The following is a 23,929-nucleotide window of genomic DNA, read 5'->3' on the forward strand; positions in this document are numbered from 1 at the left end:
GAAATCTGAAGAGGAAATTACAAAAACATTTTCAGTGGCATCAAAAAGTACAATACTTAGGAATTAAGGAAGTGAAAGACTTGTATAATGAAAACTACTACAAAACATTGCTGAAAAAAACTTAGAACATAAATGGAAACACATCCATGTTCATGGATTTGCAGCCTTAATATTGTGAAAATGTCAATACTACACAAAGCAATCTACAGACTCAATGCAATCTCAGTGATGATTTTTGCAGAAATAGAAAACCCATCCTAAAGTTTGTATGGAATTTCAAGGGACCCCAGATACCCAAAACAATCTTGAAAAGAAGATTAAAACTCACATGTCTCGATTTTAATACTTACTATAAAACTACAGTAATCAGGGACGCCTGCATGGCTCAGTGGTTTAGCACCTGCCTTCAGCCCAGGGCATGATCCTGGGGTCCCAGGATCGAGTCCCACATTGGGCTCCCTGCATGGAGCCTGCTTCTCCCTCTGCTTGCATCTCTGCCTCTCTCTCTCTCTCTCTCTCTCTCTCTCTCTCTCTGTCTCTCATGAATAAATAAGGAAAATCTTTTTTTAAAAAAACCTACAGTAATCAAAACAGTGTGGTACTGGCATAAAGACAGACACGTAGACAAATGGAATAGAATAGAGAGTCCAAAAATGAACCCTCACAATTATAGTCAAATAATATTTGACAAGGGTGCCAAGGCTGTTCTATTGGGAAAGAACAGTCTTTTCAACAAATTGTGTAGGGAAACTGGATATCTACCTGCAAAAGAATGAAGTTGGACCCTTACCTAATACTACATATAAAAATTAACTAAAAAAATGGATCAAAGACCTGAATATAAGACCTAAAACACTAAAACTCTTAGGAGAAAACACAGGACAAAAATATCATGACATTGGATTTGGCAGTGATTTCTGGGATGTGACACCAAACGCACAGGTAACAAAATTTAAAATAGACAAATTGAACTTCATGAAAATTTCTTAAAATGTGCATCAAAAGACACTACCCAAATTAAAAAGACAACGTACAGATTAAGAGAAGATATTTGTAAGTCATATATCTAATAAGGAATTAATATCCAGAATGTAGAGAGAATTTCTAAAACTCAACAGAAAAACCAAATGACCTGATTCAAAAGTGGGCAAAGGACTTGAACAGATGGTTTATCCAAAAAATATTTACAAATGGCTAATATGTACATGAAGAGATGTTTAGCATCACTCATCATTTGGAAACTGCAAATCAAAACCACAATGAGGTACCACCTCACACTCATTACGGTGACTATAAAAGGAAGGGAGAAAAAAAGAAAGAAAGAAGGAAAGAAAGAAAGAAAGAAGAAAGAAAGAAAGAAAGAAAGAATAACTAAAGAAAGAAAGAAAGAAGAAAGAAAGAAAGAACAGTCCCGAGAAGGTAAGGAAGCCTTAGGAATTCCTTCAAGTCCTCTTACTCGAACTTCATTCCTTCCTCCTACTCCCCTCCCCCTCGCCCTCCTTCTTCCTTCCTTCCTTCCTCTTCCTTCCTTCCTTCCTCCCTCCCTCCTACCCTCCCTCCCTCCCTCCCCCTCCCTAAAAAGAAGAAGAAAAAAGAACTGTTGGCGATGATGTGGAGAAATTCGGACCTTGTGCATTATTGGTGAGAATGTAAATTGGTGCAGCCATTGTGGAGAACAGTACTGAGGTTCCTCAAAAAATTGAAAATAAAATTATCACATGATCAAGCAATTCCACTTCTGAATATACATCCCAAATCTTTGAAAAGCAGGGTCTTGAAGAGATATTTGTACACCAATGTTTATAGCAACATTATTCACAATAGCTAAAATGTGGAGCAACCCAGTGGCTACTGATGGGAAAACAGATTAGCAAACTGTGGCATATCCACACACAATGGAATATTATTCAGCCTTAAAAAGGAAGTATATTCTTTAATATGCTACAACATGAGTAAAACTTGAGGACATTATGCTAAGTGAAACAAGCCAGCCACAAAAAGACAAATACTATATGATTCCATACACATGAAGAACTCGGTCAAAATCATAAAGGCAATGGGTATAATGGTGGTTGCAGGGGCAGTAGGGAGGTAAGAATGGGGAGTTAGTGTTTAGTGGGGACAGAGTTTCAGGTGAGGATGATGAAAGTTTCTGTGGATTGGCAGTGATGATGTTGCATAACCATGTGAATATATTTAATACCATTGCACAGTACATTTTGCTGTGTGTATTTTACTACAATTAACAAAGAAAGATGAAGACGAGAGAGAAGGAGGGGAAAGAGGAGGGGTGGAGGATGGAGGAAGGGCAGGAGGAGAAAGAAAAAGCCTTAGTCTTTCAGTGAGCTCGCTGCTTTCCTGGATTTTAGGCTGGTTGAAATCTCTCTCTCTCTCTTTCACTGTCAATCTTTTTCTCTTTGATGTCAAGGAAGATGTGGCAATCCCCAATATAAGGAAGAATGAAGGTAAAATGTTGAAAAGTCAGCAGAAGGAATTTGTTTTTAGCTCATTTGGCTTTGCTTGCACAATTGTCTTTCTCTCTTAGCTCCCTTCTCTACTAAGAATGACTTCAGAAGAACTGTCTGGACAGTTTTCCAAATAAGATGATGACCTCTTAACTAATCCCAGTGGTGAAAAAACCACTAGGTCCTGGTATGACCTTCAAGAACAGCCAATACTGCTCTTTCCTGGACGGGTAGGGAACTTTCACATATTTTCATCTCATTTGTGCAATGTAGAAATGTGAATTATGGTAGTTATGGCTGGCTTTACATTTTGGGAGCAGAAAAGGAGTTTCTCAAAGCCAGCAGTCACATAACTTTAAGCAATAAATGCCGCTGCAAACAGGATTTTAAATTAGAGCTGCTGGCTGAAAGGTCAACAGTGCATTCTTGGCCAGTGACTTTATTTTCATTTTAATGGCAATAAAAATAATCACTTAGAAGAAAATGCCACCACTTTTTCCCCGAAGATTTTTTTAAGGTTTTAAGCACTCTTGGAAAGAGCCTCATAGAAGGATCTTTTTTACGTTATAGCAAAGTGGATAGGAATAGACTGGATAATAAGTCTATAGGTAAGAGTTTCTTTTTAATCTCATGGTGTTCAGTTTCTAACCACTGCCTGCCAGAGTGTGTCTCAACCACAGCAGTCCAGAAGATGATGGCATTGCTTTACCATTATTTTACCTGCTTGGGCATGTACATCTCGTCTCTGAATTTAGACTGTGAGGCCCTTGAAGGCAGCATCAAGCCTCACATCTCTCTCTAGTCTTTTCTATGCATCTCCCTTAGGGTATGCCCAAGGGGAATGGCTCAAAGATATTTTCTGATCAAATGAGTCATTAGAGCTGTTCCTTGACTAGTAACTTATCAAATGCCTGAAGTGGGGGATTACAGTGTGGGGTTCTCTGAGGGTTTGCTGGTTGGGTTTCAGGAAATGCAAGAATTCCCCAGTTCTATGTAAAATCACCAGTGCCCTGTGTCTCCCCTGGGTTCCATGGGTGTGAGATAGTGGATCTCCTGGCTGTTGGCAGGTGTCTTTAGACTGCCACTGGGAAGGATGATCCTGGACACTAGAGGTTAGGCAAGGAGTGATAGGAAGCCTTTGGCTGTGTGTTCCCATGGTTTTCCATCCAGTACAACCTGCCATGAAACTGATAGATAAGTGCGTTTTTCAAATGGTTCATGACTTGGAGGGAGACGGGTGTGGTTACCATCCCCAGTACCTAGCACTGGGCATGGCACGTGGCAGGAACTCATCATTAAAACACACCAATATGTTTTAAATGAAGATGTGAAAGAATGGGCCCACAATCACATTAGCAAAGAGAGAGGGTCTTGAAGAAATGGAATCAGGGCAGAAAAACTAGGGAGAATGGGGTGGGAGCGTGGGGAAAAGTTTTGCAATAAAACATACAAGTAATAAGGGGTGCATGGGTGGCTTAGTCAGTTTAGCATCTGACTCTTGGTTTCAGCTCAGATCTGATCTCAGGATCCTGGGATTAAGCCCTGCATCAGACTCCATGCTCAGTGGGGGTCTGCTCAAGGATTCTCTTTCCCCCTCTGCTCCTCCCCACCATCCTTGCATGCAATAAACAAACAAACTGTAAAAAAACAAAACTATACACCACACACACATGCACACACACACACACACACACACACACACACACAAGTAATAAAGACTGACCCATGTGGAGGAGTACAGGGGGTCATGGGCAATGTGAAGACTCTGGGACCCTGGGGGCCACCTGAAGGGGCTGATGGAGAGGGTGGCATAAATTCTGAGGGCAGATAGCTGAGTGACACATCAGAAGATGGTATCTGAGGTGAGTTGGGAGAGCAGGCCTGCTAGCTGGGCAAAAGGAGCTTGTAAAGACAGAGGGGTAAAATTGGCACTGTAACAAGGCCTAACAGGCTCAACAGGGGAGAGAATCCTTTGGGGGACAGTGGATGAGGAAAGGCTCCCAGAGGTGGTGGGTGAGTCTAAGACAGGCTCTGATGGACTAGTGCCTGGGGGTGTGGACTGAGCTAGCCAAACTCTTAAACCCTCTTCCAGCTTTGGCAGACCTGACAAGTTAAACCTGAAACCTGGCTCATCCCTTCTAACTGGGACTCTGTCCAGAATTGAGATCTCTTTAGGATATACCAGGAATCCAAGCCTGATGGGCCTGTGCAGACCAGCCATGGAGCCTACCCCTCACCTACATTTTCTGTCTTCTGCACCATCTGAGGGGCTGGGAGTATTCAGCCTACAGTACATGTGGCCTGAGATGACATTCCAAATGATGATCTCCCCATCATAACTGGAGGTGGCAAGAAGAAAAGGTGGGCATTGAGCCACACAGAGGATGTCTTCCCTGTGCCCATGGTTCTAAAGAAAGAGATGGAGAGGGACAAGGTCAGACTTCAAATCCTCAGTCACCCCTGGCTAGCTCCCCTTCATCTGATGCCTAAGATAGAGGATGCAGACGTATTCCTCCTTTTGAGCTGGCCCACAGAAAACTCTTCTAGAACCTCGAAGACTCATCTGGAACCTTGAGGCCCAGACCCAAAGATCAGGGCATCACTCCATGCAGGAGATGCTGCCTCTCCTTGAGTCAGTTTATTACCTTCCCCAGGGAAGTGATACTTTTAACAGTTTCCTGACCTCTGCGTTGTGCTGGCAAGCATAGTATTTGCAAGGATGCCTGTTTGAGGCTGAAATGTTGATGGCAATGGGATAATGGAAACCAACTCTGATCAAGGGCTTGGCTTCCCAATAGCTCAAGTGTAAATCCCAGAGTGTGTTATCCCTTGACTTGATTCCTACAGGGCTCCCACCTGTGGCTTACACAGGCAGTTAGGAATTGAGATCACCTACTCTCCTTGAAAGGAGGATTTGGATATGGATCCTTAAGAAAATGAGAAACCAAAATGGAGTTTTTGAGACCAGTGCTTCAGAGATTAAAGAGTCCCTGGCCACTATCCTCTCAACTTTCTCACTGGGGTACAGTTTCCACATGAAGAGAATTCACTTCTCTTGGCACTGTAAAGACATTTTTTTTCTCCCTTGCCTCCACATACTTCCCACTGAGTGTCCTTTGTCATCTAAGATGTCCCTTCTGCCTTCAAGTAGCTGGCAGGGTGGTGGTATAAGACAGTTGAAAAAGAGAAGACAGAAAAGAGAAGGTCAATGGTTCTCTCTTTTCCACAATCTTCTGACAAATCCTGCCTCCTTCTGTGATTTGTGACCACATATACCTGGGATCCTCCTCCTGTGGTTCCCCCCCCCCCCCCCACTGCCTGTCAATGAGGCCCCATACCCCAATCTGAACACAAGGCCATCACTCTTCCTGGAAGGGAAGCAGCTGCTTGGACATCAGTGCTCCTGGCTCTACCTGGACCCGTCATGAATCCTGCCACTGCAGAGGCTTTTGAGGTGTTTGTGATAACCTTAAGCAGGCCCAGGAGAGTCAGGGTGAGGCTGTGAGTGAAGTATATCCTCATCATGTGCCACTGTTTGGGTTGAGAGCAAGACAGCAGACCAGGGCTCACCAGGTCATCCTGCCAGTGTGGCTGAGGCTTCCAGAAGTGATGAAAGTCACATGGTGCATCCTGGATGCAAAGCCAAAGAGGGGACGTTGTATAAGCAGTGAAATGAGCTGCCAACACACTCACAACTTCAGAGAGAAGGTGTTGGCACATTTTATAACCTTACCCCTCACCCCACCAATGATGTAGATTTTCAAAATGTCAAAGCAAATTCCCCTAGTGCTAGTGAGAATAAAAAGCAATCCACTTCTGACGTTTGGGTGATTGCATTTCAACGAATCATATGTCAACTGACAAACTCTCCTTGGATGGTCTGCATAGCTTTGCCTTCATAATAAGACCCATAACGGTTGCATTCGTTAAAACAAAAGCTTTTAGTTCAGGAACCTATAATACCATAGGATGAATTCAATGCCAGGGCTTCTCAGGTAGTCATCTCTCAAATCATCTGGGGATGCAAGGCTTAGGCTGTGAAATACAGTACACCTTCAAATGAATAAAGAACTTACAATGTTTAAAGACTGTTGGAAATCCATGACCATCCGGCATAGCAAGCAGGGGAAATAAAATGTCACAGGTAGATTTAAAACTTAGTTTCAGTCAGCATTTTCAACTTCCCCTTTCTCTGAATCCCTTCTCCATCTCTAAGCCATAAAAACAAGATTTTTTTCCCCATAGAGATGCTTATGGATGGCATTTCATCTCCCCTTTCCACTTAGAGAGGTTCAGGGGCAAAAGGACAAGGTGGAAGGAAGAAAGTAAAAGGCTGGACAACTGACAGAGAGGCTAACCCTCATTTAGGGATGAGGGCATAGGAGTTAGAGCTGAAGCTCCTGCATTCTAGGGAGTAGGGAGCATGTCAGCCTGTACAAGGGGTAAGAACACAAAGTAAGGTGTGGAGAGCTATGCTTTCCAAGTACCATCTGCTTTGGATTCCCAGGAATGCCCTCCGTACCTCTGACAGCTCTTCTAGCTAATATTTTGTGATATTGCAATTTGTGATAAGAATAAGTATTTAATTTTGGTCTCCATTTCTGGCAGACGACTCCTAAAACTCTTGGAACTTCTTAAGTGATGAGAGCATGGGAGGTGTCTAAAGTCGGGGGCGGGGGGTGGTGGTAAGAAGGGCAGGCTCGTGGGAGTGAGCCTGTAACTTGGGATCAGATGCCATCCCCGGGGAGAGGGTGTCAGGATTGAGCTGAATTGCAGGACATCGTAGGTATTAGAGAATTACTTGTTTGTGTGGGAACCACCCCCCTCCCAGAATTAGGTGCAGTGTCATTATACTTCTTCCTATAAAAGATAACTAGAGGGAAGAGACAAAAAAAACAAAGTAAAAAAGGTTTTTAAAAGGGAAGAAGAGGGAGGGAGGAAGGGAGGAAATTCTTCTGTCTCTATCATGGTTTGACTTGTACTAGAGAGCAGGAGCATAAAGAATTACTACGAGCTTTGTTTTTAGTGGGGAAAGAACCAACGGGTGTGGGTGTGGGGAGGATAGCAATTGTAAGCAGAATTTTGAAGACCTGATTTTGTACATTTCACTTACAAAGTACACATTTATTCTTTTGTCCCATCCAACAGCTATGATACACCTAGAACAGTAACAAACTAGTACATTTCAGTATTTAAGCTTATCATTTCTTTAATTTTTGCATGCAATCAACACTGTGGTTTAATTTTGCCATGTCAATATGATAAATAGAGCAGGAAAATTTTTTTTATGAAGAATAAGATAAAATGTGATTTGATAAATTAGGGCTAGTATTTTCACTGGTGCTTAAGGGATCTATAATTCCAAGGTCTACAGATGCTACTCCCTGAGCAGCTACCCTCCTGAGGGTTTCTCGATCCTAAAAGCATGGTTGAACCATGGAGGCAAGACACAAACAGAAACTGATCAGGAATTGTTTTTATTCTTTTAGTGTTCAGGAGAGAATTTATGGGATTTTTATTCTTTAACCTGTGGGTACTGAATTTAACTAGTCTAGTAATCTAGTCTGTGATTTATTCCTTGAGAAAGCATTTGGTGGAGAGATACAGTACTCCCTATCCCTACCTCTAAACAGTCATCAAAACATGCAGAGAATTGCTTGCAATATTCTAGAAGAGGCTAGTTGCCTAAATTACCATCAGGGAGCAACTGGGGTCCTTGGGAATTCTTTGACATGTTTCCTCCTGGAAAATTCCCTTCACTGTCTTGGTGTCCTCCTCCAGGATAGATTTTGTATCAAAAAGATGCCTCTCTATATCCAAACTGAATATAACTCACTTATTTTGGTTCACCTCCAAGTAGGTACAATCACACACTTCACTTTGCTTTTCATCTAGAAAGATAACATTATCAAAGTATATTAGACAATTTTCTTACTGGTTCTTGAATCAGCTTGAACAGATTGACTCATCTAAACTGATGATTGAAGAAAACTTCAGTACTTACTTTCTAGTTTTCAGACCACATCTAGGGGTTATTCAAGGTATCAAAGTACTGCTGGCTTCTTGTCACATTCATTGCCCTAAAAAGCTGGACTTGCCCTTGCTCAGCTCTGGAAAGAGGCTCGCCTTCTGCTGACAGGACCCTACACGGTGCCTGGCACTTGTTGAGTGAGTGAGTGAGTGAGTGAGTGAGTGAGTGAGTGAACAAGTGAATGTATATAGGTCGAAAGCAGAACTAGGAATCACAAACTCATTACCCTGGGTAATTTATGTCTTTTTTACTTTGACTTCATTTATGTTCTCTGATAGTTGAAAAAATGTCTTTCTCTTATCTTCCTTATAGAAGGATGACAGGTCAGACTTGTGGAAATTCTACGAGGATCAGGCACAGCACATGAACAAGTGGAATAAAAGGCCTTGGAAAAAAAATCACAGTAGTGCACAAAACAGACTGGCTTTTAGTTTGTTTATCTAGATTTTGACTTATGTGATGATTAAAATGTTTAGAAAAGTTAAGCTCATTTAAGAACTTACATAAATATACCAGGTAATAAAAGACCAAGTGCAGGAGGCTTAGCTCAGAGCACACACATTTATGTAAAATATGTCTCTCTTCAGTAGAAGTTTAGAGTCATTGGTAAAACAAAGTGCCAAAGAAAAAGGGTGTAGGATTGTTACATGCATTCTAGATTCCATCTCATTTGTTTCTTCTGTATTGACAACAAATTTCCACCCTCGCAACATTATGTTATGGACATCCTTGGTAGGAAGCGACTTGCCATGTTTCAGTGTGTGCAGACAATATCCATTGTTGTAGCTCCATATCTTCAGACAGCGGTCTCTGCCCCCAGTGATTAGCCTAGGAAACAGTCTCCCGTCAGGAAATCATGTCAGGGATCTCATTACCTAATGGTTGAAGATACTGGAGAAGACACATACCTTCTTCCACTGGAGTCAAAGGTCAGACATGTGATTCCAGCATTGCCATGAGCCCCAGTAAATCCAGACAACAGCTTTCCTGTTTCAAAGTCCCACACTTTTACCACCTATATCCAGAAGTTGAAAAAACGTGACCTAGAGATATTGACTATCAAATTAAAGAGAATTTGCATTTAGAAGTCTAGATAAAAAAGTATAGATATGAAAGATGAAAATTTACCCTGAAAGTATCTATATATCCAATACAAGTTGGCTTACTTCAGCATATTCATTTGCTGGGGCTGCATAACAAAATACCACAGAATGGGGGACTCAAACAATGAACATTTAGTTTCTCAGAGTTCTGGAGGCTAGAAGCCCAAGATCAAGTTGTTGGCAGGTCTGTTTTCTTTTGAGATACCTTTTCTTGGCTCACAAATGGACACCTTCTTGTTGTGTCCTCACATGGTCTTTCCCCTGTGTTTGCACACCCAGGGTCTCTATGTGTCCAAATTTCCTCTTGTTATAGAGACACCAGTTAGATTGGATGAGGGCCCATTCTAACATCCTCATGTTAATTTAATCCCCTCTTTGAGGCTCTATCTTCAAATACAGTAACATTCTTAGCTGCTGAGGTTAGGACTTCAACATATGAATTTTGGGAGAACACAATTTAGCCCATAACACTCAGTGAGAAGATTAGAAATTTAGAAATCTTTGGATAAAAATCTCCTGACTACCTAGGCTGAGAGGAATAGGTGCTGATTGAATTTTGAGCAGCAAAATGTATTCAGGACCAAGGCACAGCTGAGTGAGAAAGACCGCCTATTTGGAGGGACAGACATATCTTCTCAACCCTCAGCTTTAAGATTTTGCTCAGTCCACCTAGTTCCAGTCTTGAAATTACTTTCTTTCAGCTCCATCCCTTGAGCAACTTTTGAATTAGAATCATCTATAGAGGGAGTTGAGTGGTATCTTTCATGACTTAGGATAGGTAAGTGCCCACCATAAGGAGAGCACTTTCTGGAGCTTTTCCTCCAGAAAGCCTGCACCCAAAGGCAGTGACAGTGTGGGAGGAGAAATGCTTGAGGATACCACCCTTTCTCAGAACTACTGAATGTTCCTTTTAGTCTTCCACTTTGTAAAAGAGGCTGTTCCATTGACATAGAGAAACTTCCAGTCCTCCAATCCAGAAACCAGAAGGCATCCTCTCACTGTTGTTGATTTCATATACCTGAGACGAGATTTTAGTAGTGCACACTTTGCTTCCTTCCCCTCTGTCCTGTTATGATGTCAGGATTTCTGGGGATGTCTACAGCTCAGGTGCATCCAATTTGTTCTCCTTAGTATTGTGATAGACCCTCAGCATTACTCAGTTTTACTTTAGTTATTCTGACATTTGCAAACATCCCAAAGTTTCACAACATGCAGTGATGTGTAATGTGGTTGAGATCCAGAACTGAATGAAGTGTCTGTTGACATTGAATGAGCAGAGGGGCCCTGAGTGAGGAAAATAGCTCTGGATTGACACCCAAAGGAGACATCTTCCTTATGGACCTGTCTTCCCATTAAGTAATTAAGCAGTCACACGTTTGTTTCCTTAAAAAGAAAACCCCCCAAGAATATCACCTGCTACTGCAGGTAATGAGAGTGAAAAGATTGAAGTGAGCAATTACAATATCTTTAAAAATGACTTCAGGGTTCTATTTATAGAATCAAGAAAAGTCTAAAGGTGCTATTTATACTTTTTAGGTGCATTTTGTAGAGGGGATTTCATGCCCTAGCAGGGCTCCTCTAAGAACTTCCTTGCCCCAAGCACTTCTTCCTTCTGAAGTTCCCATTCAATTAAACATATTAAAATGCAACCACATCCCAAATTAAATATAATTTTGCTCTTAATTTTAAAATATTTACAAAATATTTATAGTTGTAAGCTCTGTTGATGAAAAATTATTCATTATTCTTAAAAAGTAAAGTTCCATATTAAATAAAACTGTATATGTGGATGTGTGTAAGTTGCAGTTCCTATGTAACACATTGTAAACATTTAATTGCATATTTATTAGTTTAAATCATTTCATTTTCAAGCATTTTCAGAGGCATTGTAAGTTGGTGGTCCCTAGCACTGTGCTTTGCAACTCAATGAATAAAATGTGGTGTAGTGGTATTCATAACTTCAGACATCATGAAGATCTTGGGTTATATTCTCTCCTCCACAAATATAACTGCAATGTGGCTTAGATGCTGTGGATCGTGACAGTGGACATATGTTATAAAGATTACACATAGATCTGCAAGATGAGCAAATACTTAAATCAATAACTCAATTCAGTAAGTATCTGAGAGTTTATTACCAGTGTAAGTATCTGAGAGTTTATTACAGGGATACAGTAAGAGCTAAGAGAGTATTTATATCTCAATTCAACATCTCTTTGCCACCCACAGGCAGGGAAGATAATGCATATCAAAAGTAAGCTATTGAAGGAGACTGCTAGCATAGAATTAGGAGCCCAGATGCTAATGGAGCCCTTCATTCTGCCTGGATGTGGGAGGGATCTAGAAATTTTTCTCAGAGGAGCCGATATCCAGAGTTGTGCATTGAAGAATAAGAAGGGTTTTGACAGATTAAGAAGGAAGAAGAGGAAAAAAAAGAGAAGGAAGAAGAGGGAAACACAAATGAGTTGCTTGTTGCCCTAAGTGCCTGCTGAATAATTAGAGACACAAGGCTCATGAGTGTGAAACAGAGCAGGCAAGTGAGAACTGAATCCAGCACTATATAGGAGGCATCAGCTTGGGTAGTCACAAAGAGGAAGGTGCCTGTATGAGTCGAGAGCACTGAAGACAATTTTTGTGGAGGAGATAGGACTTGAGTTGGACCTTGAAAGATTGCTGAGGTGTGTGTAAGAGAAGAGGAGGAAGCAGGAAATTCCAGAGTGGAGACAGGAAAATGTTGGACGGCACCAGGGACAGACAAGTGCACGATACTGAGACTAGAATGTTGGAGCCCTTGGAGTAACAGGTGATTCTGATAAATCTGGAGGATAAATGATTCTTTATAAGTATGAGCCCAAACTATGCAGGAATCCACCTTCTTTGAGATGAATTGAGACTGAGTCATCATAAAAATTTCTGATCAACAGACCAAATAATCTATTTCTTTCAATAGTTAATAAAACCATGGTGATGACTAATCTCTGGAGCAGGGACTGGCAAGAACATGAGCAAAGACAACTGAGTCTCTCTGGGAATGAAGCCAAAGTGGGTGTGAACATGAAGAGGACATGTCCAGACTGTGGTGCCCCCGGGGCTATAAATCCTAAAGACAGGGTGTGCCTGGCAATTGCAGAAAGAAGGAAAGAGGGCGTGGCCAGATGGCCTGGGACACCGGCTTGTAATGTCAGAGCTTAGGCCAGTGATTCAGAAAGTGACTGAACTGATATTTAGGAGACTTCAGAACACTTAAATATCTTGAATGTACTTGGGATGTGGCCCCCGATTAGCTCAAGGACAGGAGTACATGAGTTATGGGATGTGTGTGCTTCTCTGCTCTCACTCCTTATTCAAGAAGCACTAGTTCTGTACCCTCCTGGACCAGGATGTGCCATTCATCTAGGAGAGGATGAGTGTGATCCTCGTGAACTCCAGTGAAAGGGCAAATGGATGTGGAATACTCCATAGCCTCAGCTCTGGATTAGTGTTATAAAGTAGGTAATACGGTTGTATTAATCATCCTACACCACCATGAAATAATACCATTTCTTAGTACCAGATGGCCCTTACAAATAGCTCACAAGACAAACCACTAGAGAAACTGTGAGGTCTTCCACCCAGCTAACAAGAATGTCCAAACAATACTTGATAATTAGTAGAGTTGAAGAACTCTAGTAGAACTCCAAACTTCCAGGGACAGCATGTCCCCAGAACATTCTACTCTGCTCCAAGGTGAGGACGATGGGGCTGGGCCCACACTCCCAAATACATCATTGCTAAAGAAAGCAGGAGTTGATACTTAACAGATGCTTCAGAACAGCTGACCACCTGCCTGAAGGCTGGATTGTAGCGGCAGCACAGCATGGGTTCTTGGTGGGAGACCGCTAGGTAAGGCTCCGGGGGAGATCGTCCTCATGAAAAACAGGAAGAATGAAAACCTGAACCCAATGTATGACATGGATACCATTGATGAGGCATCTATTGCTTTATAAAGAAAAGTTAAGAGGATAAGGACACCTGGGTAGCTCAGTCGTTAAGCTTATCACTCTTGGTTTTGGCTCGGGTCATGATTTCAGGGTTGTGATCTCAGGGTCATAAGATTGAGGCTCCCCACCTCACACCCTGTTGGGCTTTGCACTTAGTGTGGAGTCTGCTCAAGATTCTCTTTCTCCCTCTCCCTCCCCCTCTGCCCTCCTCCTGCTCTCTCTCTCTCCTTCTCTCTCTCAAATAAATAAATAAATAAACAAATAAAAATCTTTTAAGAAAGAAAGATTAAGAGGATAGAAATGGGTCTGTGACCTTGGACAAGTTGTTTAACTGCTGAAAATTCTTATTGCTTAAGTGGGGATGATGACCATGAAAACTGATGGCACATGTCTCCTGTTTAGGGCAAGAGGAGTGTGTTTCATACGACTACACAGTGGACCTTCTTCCCTATGAATTTACATCTTCCCTCAAATAAACACAAATTGTATCATCCCATCCTGATGGGCAGCACCTCTCACTCACAGCAGGGACGAGGCACCACAGTGCACCTCCCATGGGCACCCAGGGGCCAAGGGCCTTTCCCGGTGTGCCACCTCTGGGAGACAGCACACAGGAGTTAAGCAATCGAATGCTTTGCGCTGATTTCCTCATCTGGAATATGGAATCCTTTACAGAAATTTTGTGAGGAATAAGCGAGGAAAAGGATGTCAAATGTCTGGAGAAGCCTGGCATGCGGGGGATACTTCGTAAATGAATGTTGGTTCCCACTACTACTACTTTGCCTTCTCTCTCTTGTCCCTCCCAGTACTCGGCCCTAAAGCTGGGCTTCTCAAAAAGTTTCAGTGGACCTAAAACCTCTGACTTAGTGCCAGACTATTTCCAGTGGGTGAAATCCCTTTCAAGGAAGAATAGCTCTTGGCAGAAGGACGACTAGCACTTTCCCATGAATGGTCTCTGGACTGCTGTAAGTGAAGTCTGGCCTGTGGGGAAGGACGAAGTCTGGCCTGTGGGGAAGAACGAAGGAAGGACACAGTTGCAGAGAGAAAGTGCTGGGCCTCAAGCCAGAGCCTCCTGGCATTACCTATATACCCCTACCCCAATATGAAGAGAAGGCGCTGAGTCTGAGTCTCCCCACTTCACAGATGAGGAAGCCACCAGAAAGTTAAGAAGGACCAGGTAACTTGATCAAGATCACAAAGTTCCCTGCGACAGAGCAGGGACTGGCAGACATTATCTGACACTTAAGTGTTGGCGCTAGAGATCCCGGCTGTTCTTGCTAGGAGGTAGAATTTCAGTCACTTTGCTTAAATGAAAAAAAAACTCAATCCAACAGGCTGTTTTTCTACACATTGATACCATGTAGAACAAACAGCGATTCAACGGACTGTAGTCCCATTTTTCAGCAGGTTGCTTTGGCATCTTGAGCAGAGAGCCCGCACTTCCAGCCCCAGCTGTACTGATGACTGGGCAACTGTTCTGCCCTGGTGCTCCCCATCCATGTGAGCCTTTCCCACAGCTACAGGGGCAAATTAGGAAGAGCAGGTATAGACATAGGCAGCAGCCATATGACCTGGCCTTCTCAGTAGAGTTTTGATGCCGTGAAACCTGATCAGTTTTCTGTAAAGTCAATTCTTGATCTGTGATTTAATCACCAAACACAAGAGACATATTTAAGATTCTTCCTATGTGCCTATGTGCACAAATTTCTTTTTTAAAAAACTCACTTTATGGACAGTCTGCCATCCTTTTAGGCTCAGGAAATCCATTTGCCATTATCATATACAGGGGATGTGAACCCTGCAAACCACACTATTCAGCCTGAACCTTCCCTTCCTCCTTTCCTTAGTCCTCAAAGACTATGGATTTGGGAGTCATCCTCCTGCTGAAGAGTGAAGGGAAAAGCTGCAGGCAGGCGGGGAATGAGGAATGTGTTTATCTCAGTGCAGCAAGTGGGGAAAGTAATCATGGACCATGTTTGAACCATGAGAAGGTTATAATGATGTTTCTAGTTTTAGTATGTATGCAGAGGGCCTGAAAGTTCTCGAGGCGCAGGCAGTGTGCCCTGCGAGCTCTGCCAAGGCCAAGGGCAGGAGTTGCAACTTACCCCAAGGCCTCTAGACCCAGGGAGGCAGAGCCCATTCTCTCTACCACTCACAGGTGTCTTTTAGGAGCTCTGCAGGCTCTGCAGAAGGAAGACTAGACAATGTGCTTCCCATTGTCTAATTTAAAAACAAAACAAAACAAATTAAGCTCTCCTTCCCCTTTGAAGTCTCAGTCAGACTTTTGCCCATCCGGTGGGAGGAGCACGACGCAGGAAGAAGGCAACGGGAACTCCTGAGAGAGGAGTTCTAGTCGCAGCTCTGCTCCTGACACCCTGCCTGACTTTGGGCGACTCATTCCTTCTCCAGGCCTCTGTTCACTCATCGGTAAAACTGCAGCATCACACTAGGTGACTTGTGGGTATCTGGGAGGCAGGATTTAAACTCTTCTGTAAGATTGGGCAGCCTCGGCAGAACAGGGGCAGGCACTGAAATGGACATTCATGCAAAGGGGACAAATGTCTCAATGACCTCCCTGAGTGTGGAAAAGACAACCAGGCACCACTTTCCTTGCCAAGGAGGAAATGAAATGTGGCCTGGCAAAAGTGTGCCAAGGAAACTAAGGTGGACTCATTTGCAGAGGAATCCGAGATGTCTTCAAGACATTCAAGCTCCCTGACCCTGAGGCCCTGGGCAGGAAAAGCCCACAAGGGGACCCTCCTCAAGGGCCTGTTCCATCACCTGGGCTTGTACTGTCCCTGAATGGCTGCCCTGCTGTAGAGACAAGGTCTCAGATGTGGGCCACTGCTGCAGCAAGTAGGGCTGATGCTTTTGGACTGAATTAAAAGCCCCCAGATCTTCTTGGACAACTCACTATAGGCATAGGGCAAGTGGGGCAATAAGGACTCAAGAGGTAGATTCCATGTTTTGGATAACAGGGAGGTGGTGTTGGAGTAATTAATGGGAAATGTTAAAGGGAGCTAACCAAATACAATATGTAAGATTAAAGACTTGGGAGCATATAGCTCAGGAGCTTACCCAGGGATCTTAACTGTGGATCATTATGTAGAAGGTTGCAAGCAGCTACCCTGAGCCCTTCAGTACCCTCCAGAGAGCTACAGCTTGAGGCCAAGAGTATAACCTCATACCTCAGTCTCAGGTGTAGGAGTACAATTGTGTCCGTGGCCACACACAGGGCCCTGGAGAGGGGGAGATAGAGGCAGGCTGCGAAATCCCCCTTAATACCTGGCTGGCTTTGGAGGAGGTGGTCAACAAGCAGCTATCAGTCTCTAGGTCCCAGATCTGAGGAAGAAATGAAGACAAAGTAGCTGGAGGTCTGGGACAGGTTACTCTGCCGTGTTTGCAAAGGCATTACCTGTTGCGGAGGTCTGGTTGGGACTGACCAATGTTTAAAAACTGTCCAACCTCCCACCTGGCCAAAAGTGGGGCCCTTTTTCCTGAGCCCCTCTGCAGAGATAAAACCAAGCAAGGAGCAGAGATGCCTGTGCCTCACTCCCCACCACAAGGAGTGGCCAGTGGCTTCTCTTCTCATGGACCATCTTTCACAGTGTAGGTCTGATAACATGGGTCCGATGTGTGCACAGAGCTACCTATATCCCCCAGCTGTGTTCCCATTTTTCAATCAGTTCCTCAAAATCAGACACTGGGGGGATATTTGGAGGGCTCAGGGAACAAACCTCAGCATGGCTTTTGGTCAAGGACATGGAGGTTCAGAATCTCCATGGCTAGTTTGAAATCCCAGCTCTACTGCCTAATGGGTATGTGGCCTCAGCCAAATTACCACATTCCCTTTCCCTGTTTCTTCATCTGTAGAATAGGGAGACTGATAATGATGCCTAACTTATAGGGATTAAAATCTTAGGGATTTTTAAATATTAGTGAAAAATAGTGTTTTAGCTGCTAGGCCATGGTAAGATGGCACATGATTAGAACGATATTATTGTTAATCATTTACTATGATTATTATGTAAGTCATGTCATGGCTCTTGTAGTATTTTAAGGTACTGTAATCTGATGAGAGCTGCAGGGAATGATGGCCACATCCCTGGGGAAGAGCAGATGGGCCCAAGTGTAAAACTGGGAAGACAGAATCATCACGAAGGCAACTGTTGCGTAGTGAGCTGACGTGCGCCAGCATTGTGCTAAATGCTTTCCGTGCATTGTTTTATTCATTCTGTTATGGGTTGGATTATGTGTCCCCCTCCCCCAAATCTGTATGTCGAATAACCCCCCTGTATCTCAGAATGTGCCCTTATTTGGAAATAGGGCTGTCGCTAGTAAAATTAGTTAAGAAGAGATCGTGATGGAGTAGGGTAAGCGCCTCAGACAATATGACTGACATCTTTGTAGGAAGGGAAATTTGGAGACAGACGCAGAAAGAGGGAGGAGACTTTGTGAAGATGATGGCAGGTATTAGGGTTATGTTTCTATAAGCCAAAAATGCCAAAGGCTGCCAGCAAACCATCAGAAGCTAGAAGTGAGGCCTAGAACAGAGTATTCCTCAGCTTGGAAGAACCAAACCCTGCTGACACCTTGACTTTAGCCTTCCAGCCTCTAACACTGTGAGACACAAATTTGGATTCTTAAAGTCACTCAGTTTGGGGTATTTTTTTTTACAAATGAATATGATCTTAAACCAAGTTTGGGAGGTAGGTATAATCCACTGAGTTCCAGGGAGGTTCAATGACTCTCCTGTTGGGACAGAGCCAGTGAGCAGCTAGAGTAGGAGTCCTTCTCAGCCTTATCACCCTCCAAGACTGCACTGGAAAATCCGAGGACTAAACTGGGTAAGATGTCCTTGGATGGCATTTCTTTCCCCTCCTTTGTGACTCCAGGAAGCAAATCAGCTAACAGGAAATTTGAAGCATTCTGCCCCCTAAGCAAGACTCTTATTTGTTCTATTTATACTGTTTATTTTCCTTAGTTCTCCCCAGCAGGTAGCAAAGTTCTTTTGAAAGTTCTAGCCTGCTTTTTTATCTGTTATTTTAGGTCATGGCATAAAAGGCAGGAAGCAATAAACTCTGGGAGGTCAGTACGCGGGCGATAGTAGTGATCAAAGTAAAATAGTCCTATGGAAAGGTGACCCCAACAACTACTTGTTCAAGAGGCATCTCTCACTCCTTTCTGGAGTATTGATTGCTTGAAAAATGCTAATTTTCCTGGATAGAAAGGTAATAGAAAGGTAACACACCCAGTTTTTATCAGCAGTTATCCATTCGTCTGGTAATTTCTTCTTATTTCATGAGATAATGTTACTGAAAGAGAGGAAGTTTTAATGAGGGGCAGGATGAGGTAATTCTGAAGCCTGGGAGAGTGATTTTAGACGGGATGCTATAGAGGGACCCCTACGAGGTCTGTGAAGAGGAAAGGTGGGAATATACTCTCCTTATTGTTGCTGAGGTTGACTCGGAAAGTTGGCATTAAATCCCCAAAGTAAAAGAAGCTACAACGAATTAGCATCGCTGACTTATCTATGGCCTGTCCAGCATCCTCTCGTCTTCTGTGAGGAGAATTGCCTCTCTGATTGCAAGCAGTAGGCAGGAGACCCAAACCTGGTCAATCTGTGTCTTCCCTCAAATTTTTCTGGCTGAAGCTGACAGTGAATCTGAAGTTGAGTTGTGAGTTCAGACTGGGCATCGATGGACCCGACCATTTGGAAAGAGATAGCCTTTCTGCACTAGGAGTGGATAACAGTGTGCCAGGGAAGTGCAGGCAGAAAGCATGGGAATAACAGTGCCATCTTTGAACCCAGCTGTCCATGAGACCATCTATCTGATGATCCAGTTTCTATAATCAATAAATTATCCCTTTTTAGCTTAAACTACTTGAGTTAGATTTTTGTCTCTTTGGCCCAAGAGTCTTACCTGGTAAAACTACTTCATGATGAGCACAATTCATACATTATCGCTTATGAGCACAACTAACCTACAAGATGGGTCTTTCTTCCATTTTACAGAAAAGCGACCAGTGTCCAAGAGATTTAAGTCACTGAGTTCAGAGGGATTGAATACTTCAACCAAGATCACCTAATTTCTGATAGTTTCAGAGTTCAAATTCAAGTCTGTAATTCTCCAATATCTCTCCATGCTGTGCCCCAGCCCCTCAATGCACACTCTCTGTCTACAGTGGAAAGGTGTTGCTGGGGAGTGGCCACCAAACTAAGGCACTTCCTGGTTTCCCTTTCACCCAGAGTTATGAACTCATTGGTGAAATGTGAGAGAAAGTGATGGGTCATTTATGGTTGGAATTTTTAAGAGGCATATATGCCTTATCTTCTCTCATTCCCACTGTCTTGGGATGAAGATTCTGAGAACCTTGGGACCCTGCATGAAGACAGCCTGGTTGAATGGAAGAAAAAATGCCCCTCACCAGGAGCACTGGCCTTGGGTGTGACAGCAAACAGAAATAAATTTCTATTATCTCAACCTATGGAAAATATGGGGTTTATTTGTTACAGTGGCAAGCCTTATCTTAACTAATACACCATGCTATCTTCCTTCAAGAAATAACTTTTTTTTCTATGCTAATTCCTGTTGACACAAAACAGCCCTCTTTGTGGTATGTAATATTAAATTCACAGAAAATAACAAGTGAAAACAAAAAACTGAACCTGTCATTTTACTTTCCTTTAGGGTAATGCCAGAAACCAGCAGACTCCCAAAACGTTTCATATGTCCCCATGATTTAGAGAAGTGAAATATTTGGGCTGAAAAATCAATTTGAAGAACGAAGACTATCTGATCAGGCATGCTAGAAATTTAGCTGTTTGGTTCCTGGTTGATTACTTTTTATTTGATAGGAATAATGTATTCTGAAATAAATTACACACCATATTTCCAAGATAGGATTTCAATATATTTTAAACACATTTTGGGAAGTGATTCAATATGCCTGAATCATCACAGGCAAGATGCTAATCTTGTAATCATGATTTTAGATTGGAAGAAAATGGAGAAGCACTAGGAAAAGAAAATAGGGTAGGAGACGTGTCCTCACATACAGAATTATGATTATCTGATGGTGCCAAGTTTTGAGAAAAAAAAAGCTCATTAAAAATATGAAGTCTCCAACTTTGTGGCTTTGGAGGATACCTTAGGATGGATTTGATTTTCAAAATAAATCAAATACTGAGGTCCATGAATCTTCCCATTTTAATCAAATTTGCTTGAAGGACTGAACTGAGTTTGGGTCCTGGTTGCATCACCAACTGTGATCTCAGCACCTAATTTTGTGTAAAATGTCCTCATCATTGCCATGAGATGGACTCTGAGCTCACAGTATAGGAGCCATGTCCATGTACCCTGAGAGCAAAGCCCATCACAGCGCCCCTGTGCTCAGTCTTTGAGGCTTTTCTCCCCATTGCTCATTCTTGCTCTCTTTTCCATCTCATCCCCTCCACGGCTTAAAATTCCATCTAAATGCTAATAACTTCCAAATTTATATCTCTAGCTTTGACATCTCCCCTCAACTCAGGATGAGTCTATCCAACACATGTACAACAGAGTTCCTGATCTTATGCTCTTTTTCTCCGCCATCTGCCCTGTCTCAGTGGGCTCCAGCCCAAAGCCTTGGCATTCCCCTTGACTCCTCCCTCTCTCCCCTCCCCCTCCTTTACAAAATAACAGTTTTATTGAGATATAATTCACATCCCACAAAATTCACATTTTTCAAGTGTACAAACTCAGTGGGTTTTAGCATATTCACAGAGCTGTGCAACCATCACTACTGTCTAATTTTAAAACATCTTCATTATTTCAGGAAGAACCCCCCATGCCCATTAGTGGCCAATCCCTATCCCACCTCACTGAACCCCCTCAGTAACTACTAAACTAGTTTCTGTCTCTGAGGATTTGCCTATTCTGGACATTTCATATAAATAGCATCATCCAAAACGTGGCCTTTTGTGACTGGCTTTCATGTAACATAAGCTTTTCAAGGGTCATGCATGTGGTAACATGCATTAGCACTTCATTTCTTTTTATTACTATATGATATTTCATTGTATGGATATACCACATTTTGTTTACTCATTCATTTGTTCACGGACATTTGGCTTATTTCTACTTTTAGTCTATAAGGAATAATACTGCTATGAATATTCATATGTGTTTATGTGAACATAAGTTTCCAGTTCTCTTAGGTTTAAATCTAGGAGTAGAATTGGTGGGTCATATGGTAACTCCATGATTAACATTTGAAGAACCACCACAATGTTTTCCAAAGTGGCTGCACCATTTTAAATTCCCACTAGCAATGCATGGAGGGCTTCAATTTCCCTACATCCTAGCCAATGCTTGTTATCTTCTATCTTCTGATTTTAGCCATCCTAATGGGTATAAAGTGGTAACTCATGGTGGTTTTGTTTTGCATTTCCAAAATGACTAATGATGTGGAGCATCTTGTCCGGGATTTACTGGCCATTTGAATATTTTCTTTGAGGAAATTTCTATTTAAGTTCTTTGCCCAGGCTATTTGTGGTTTTATTGTTGAGCGTACAGATTTTTTTGTATTCTAGGTTCAAGTCCCTTATCAGATGTGTGATTGACAACATTTTCTCCCATTCTGTAGGTGGTCTAGCCACCTTCTTATTGGTGCCTTCTGAGGCACAAGGTTTTAATTTTGATGACATGAAACTCACTCATTTTCTCCCTTTTGTTTTTGATGTCATATCTAAGAAATAATTCCCTAGTCTGAGGTTATGAAGATTTACTCCTGTGTTTTCCCCTAAGAGTTTTGAAATTGTAGCTCTTTTTATATTTAGGTCTATGGCTTGTTTTGAGTATGGTTTCAAGTAAGGGATTGAAGTCCTAGATTGAGGTATAGGCAGGTTTGCTTTCCTCTGAGCCCTTTCTCCTTGGCTTGCAAATGATCACCTTCCTGACATGCCTTCACACAGTTGCCCCTCCATCTAAGTGTACTGATTTCTTCTTATAAAGATACCAATCATATTGGATTAGGACCCACCAATACAACCTCGTTTAACCTTAATTACTTCTTTACAGGCCGTGTCTCCGGATACAATCACATTCTGAGGTACCGGTGGTTAAGACTTCAACATATAGATTTTAAAGGGACGTGATTCAGCCCATAGCATCTATAAATCATTTATTATGTGTGTGGTCAGTGAGCTGATTTATGTACCTATGCAAAGCTATGATACCGACCTGCCTCACGCTCCAATTCCTTTGATTCAGACTGATCTAAAATCCCACCCTCTGACCCCATGACAGTTGAAAAAGAAATATTGATGAAGTCATGAAAACTTTTTCATATTCATATGAAATGCATATGAAATGATGGCTAAAGCATATCGATGAAATTTTGGGGGGTATAAAAATAGTGCAATACAAAGGTCACAGGGCAGCTGAGTTTTAGAGGTGGATAGAACTGTACATATAAAAAGAGGTGTGAAGACAAACAAAATGAAGGTGATGATACCACTACTCCTACCAGGGCCAAAAGGATTTAAATTCTAAGACTTACAGACAACATTTCAGAAAGGGCCCACTTGCCCTATGTGTATTGCAAAATAAGATAACCACTAGTAATGAGGGACTGCTGCCTCCACAATGTCCCCATTCCCCATCCTCCAATACACATTCTCCCAGAGGAATGAGGACAGCATGCAAACAGAGACTGAGATGCTTTAAGGTTTACTCATACCAACAATACCAGGTATAGAAAATTCTCTAAAAGACTACCCCTCAATTGCCCACATATCTACTCTTTCCAAAGCAAACCCACAAATGTAACTGCCATTTGACTATCTGCTGATGCAGAGGCTTCCAGAGCTTCACAGAGGGGAAAGAAAACTTGAAACATACACATTCTCTATCTGCAACTCTGTTGGACAATACATCAGAAAGGTAAAAGGGCAAAAACCTTAATAGTGTTGTCGGTAGACATGGAAAATATTTTGTTATCCTCAGCGGATACATGGATGTAGACCACTGGAGCCATGTGGCTTTTCAGCATACCTGTTGGTTTTCTAGAATGGAAAAAAGAACAGATGAACACCAAGCAGTTCCTATGTGCTATTTCTAAATAAAAATGCAAGACTAAACTTGGCCCGGATCTGGCAGTTCTATTCAGCCTGGAGGAGGGTTATGTCTCCTTCTGAAATCACACAAGTATATATCTTGTGTGATAAAAGGACTGAAGCAAATAATACCCAGTTATAGCAACATAACTCAGTGTGAGATGAAGCTCTGGGCTTTGTTTCTCCAACTGCTGACAATATCACTATAAAAGGAATAAATGAGGAAGAGTACAGGATGGTGCTGGACTAGA

At 42.4% G+C, this 23,929-nt stretch overlaps 1 protein-coding gene across 2 annotated transcripts in view; it reads right to left on the reverse strand.

The window, feature by feature from the left end:
* Nucleotides 1-23,929, reverse strand: part of LOC119865901 (WD repeat-containing protein 49-like) — a 34,774-nt gene that overhangs the window by 8,796 nt on the left and 2,049 nt on the right. For both annotated transcript variants that reach the window (XR_005378389.1, XM_038573341.1), the window contains exon 4: nt 23,522-23,627. Coding sequence is in view for 1 of the 2 variants with exons in the window: in XM_038573341.1 (XP_038429269.1) it covers nt 23,522-23,627 (106 nt within the window). In the remaining variant the exon portion in view is untranslated. The remainder of the gene's footprint in view (nt 1-23,521; nt 23,628-23,929) is intronic.

The sequence above is a fragment of the Canis lupus genome, chromosome 25 (genome assembly GCF_011100685.1).
Source record: "Canis lupus familiaris isolate Mischka breed German Shepherd chromosome 25, alternate assembly UU_Cfam_GSD_1.0, whole genome shotgun sequence".
NCBI classification, from domain to species: domain Eukaryota; kingdom Metazoa; phylum Chordata; class Mammalia; order Carnivora; family Canidae; genus Canis; species Canis lupus.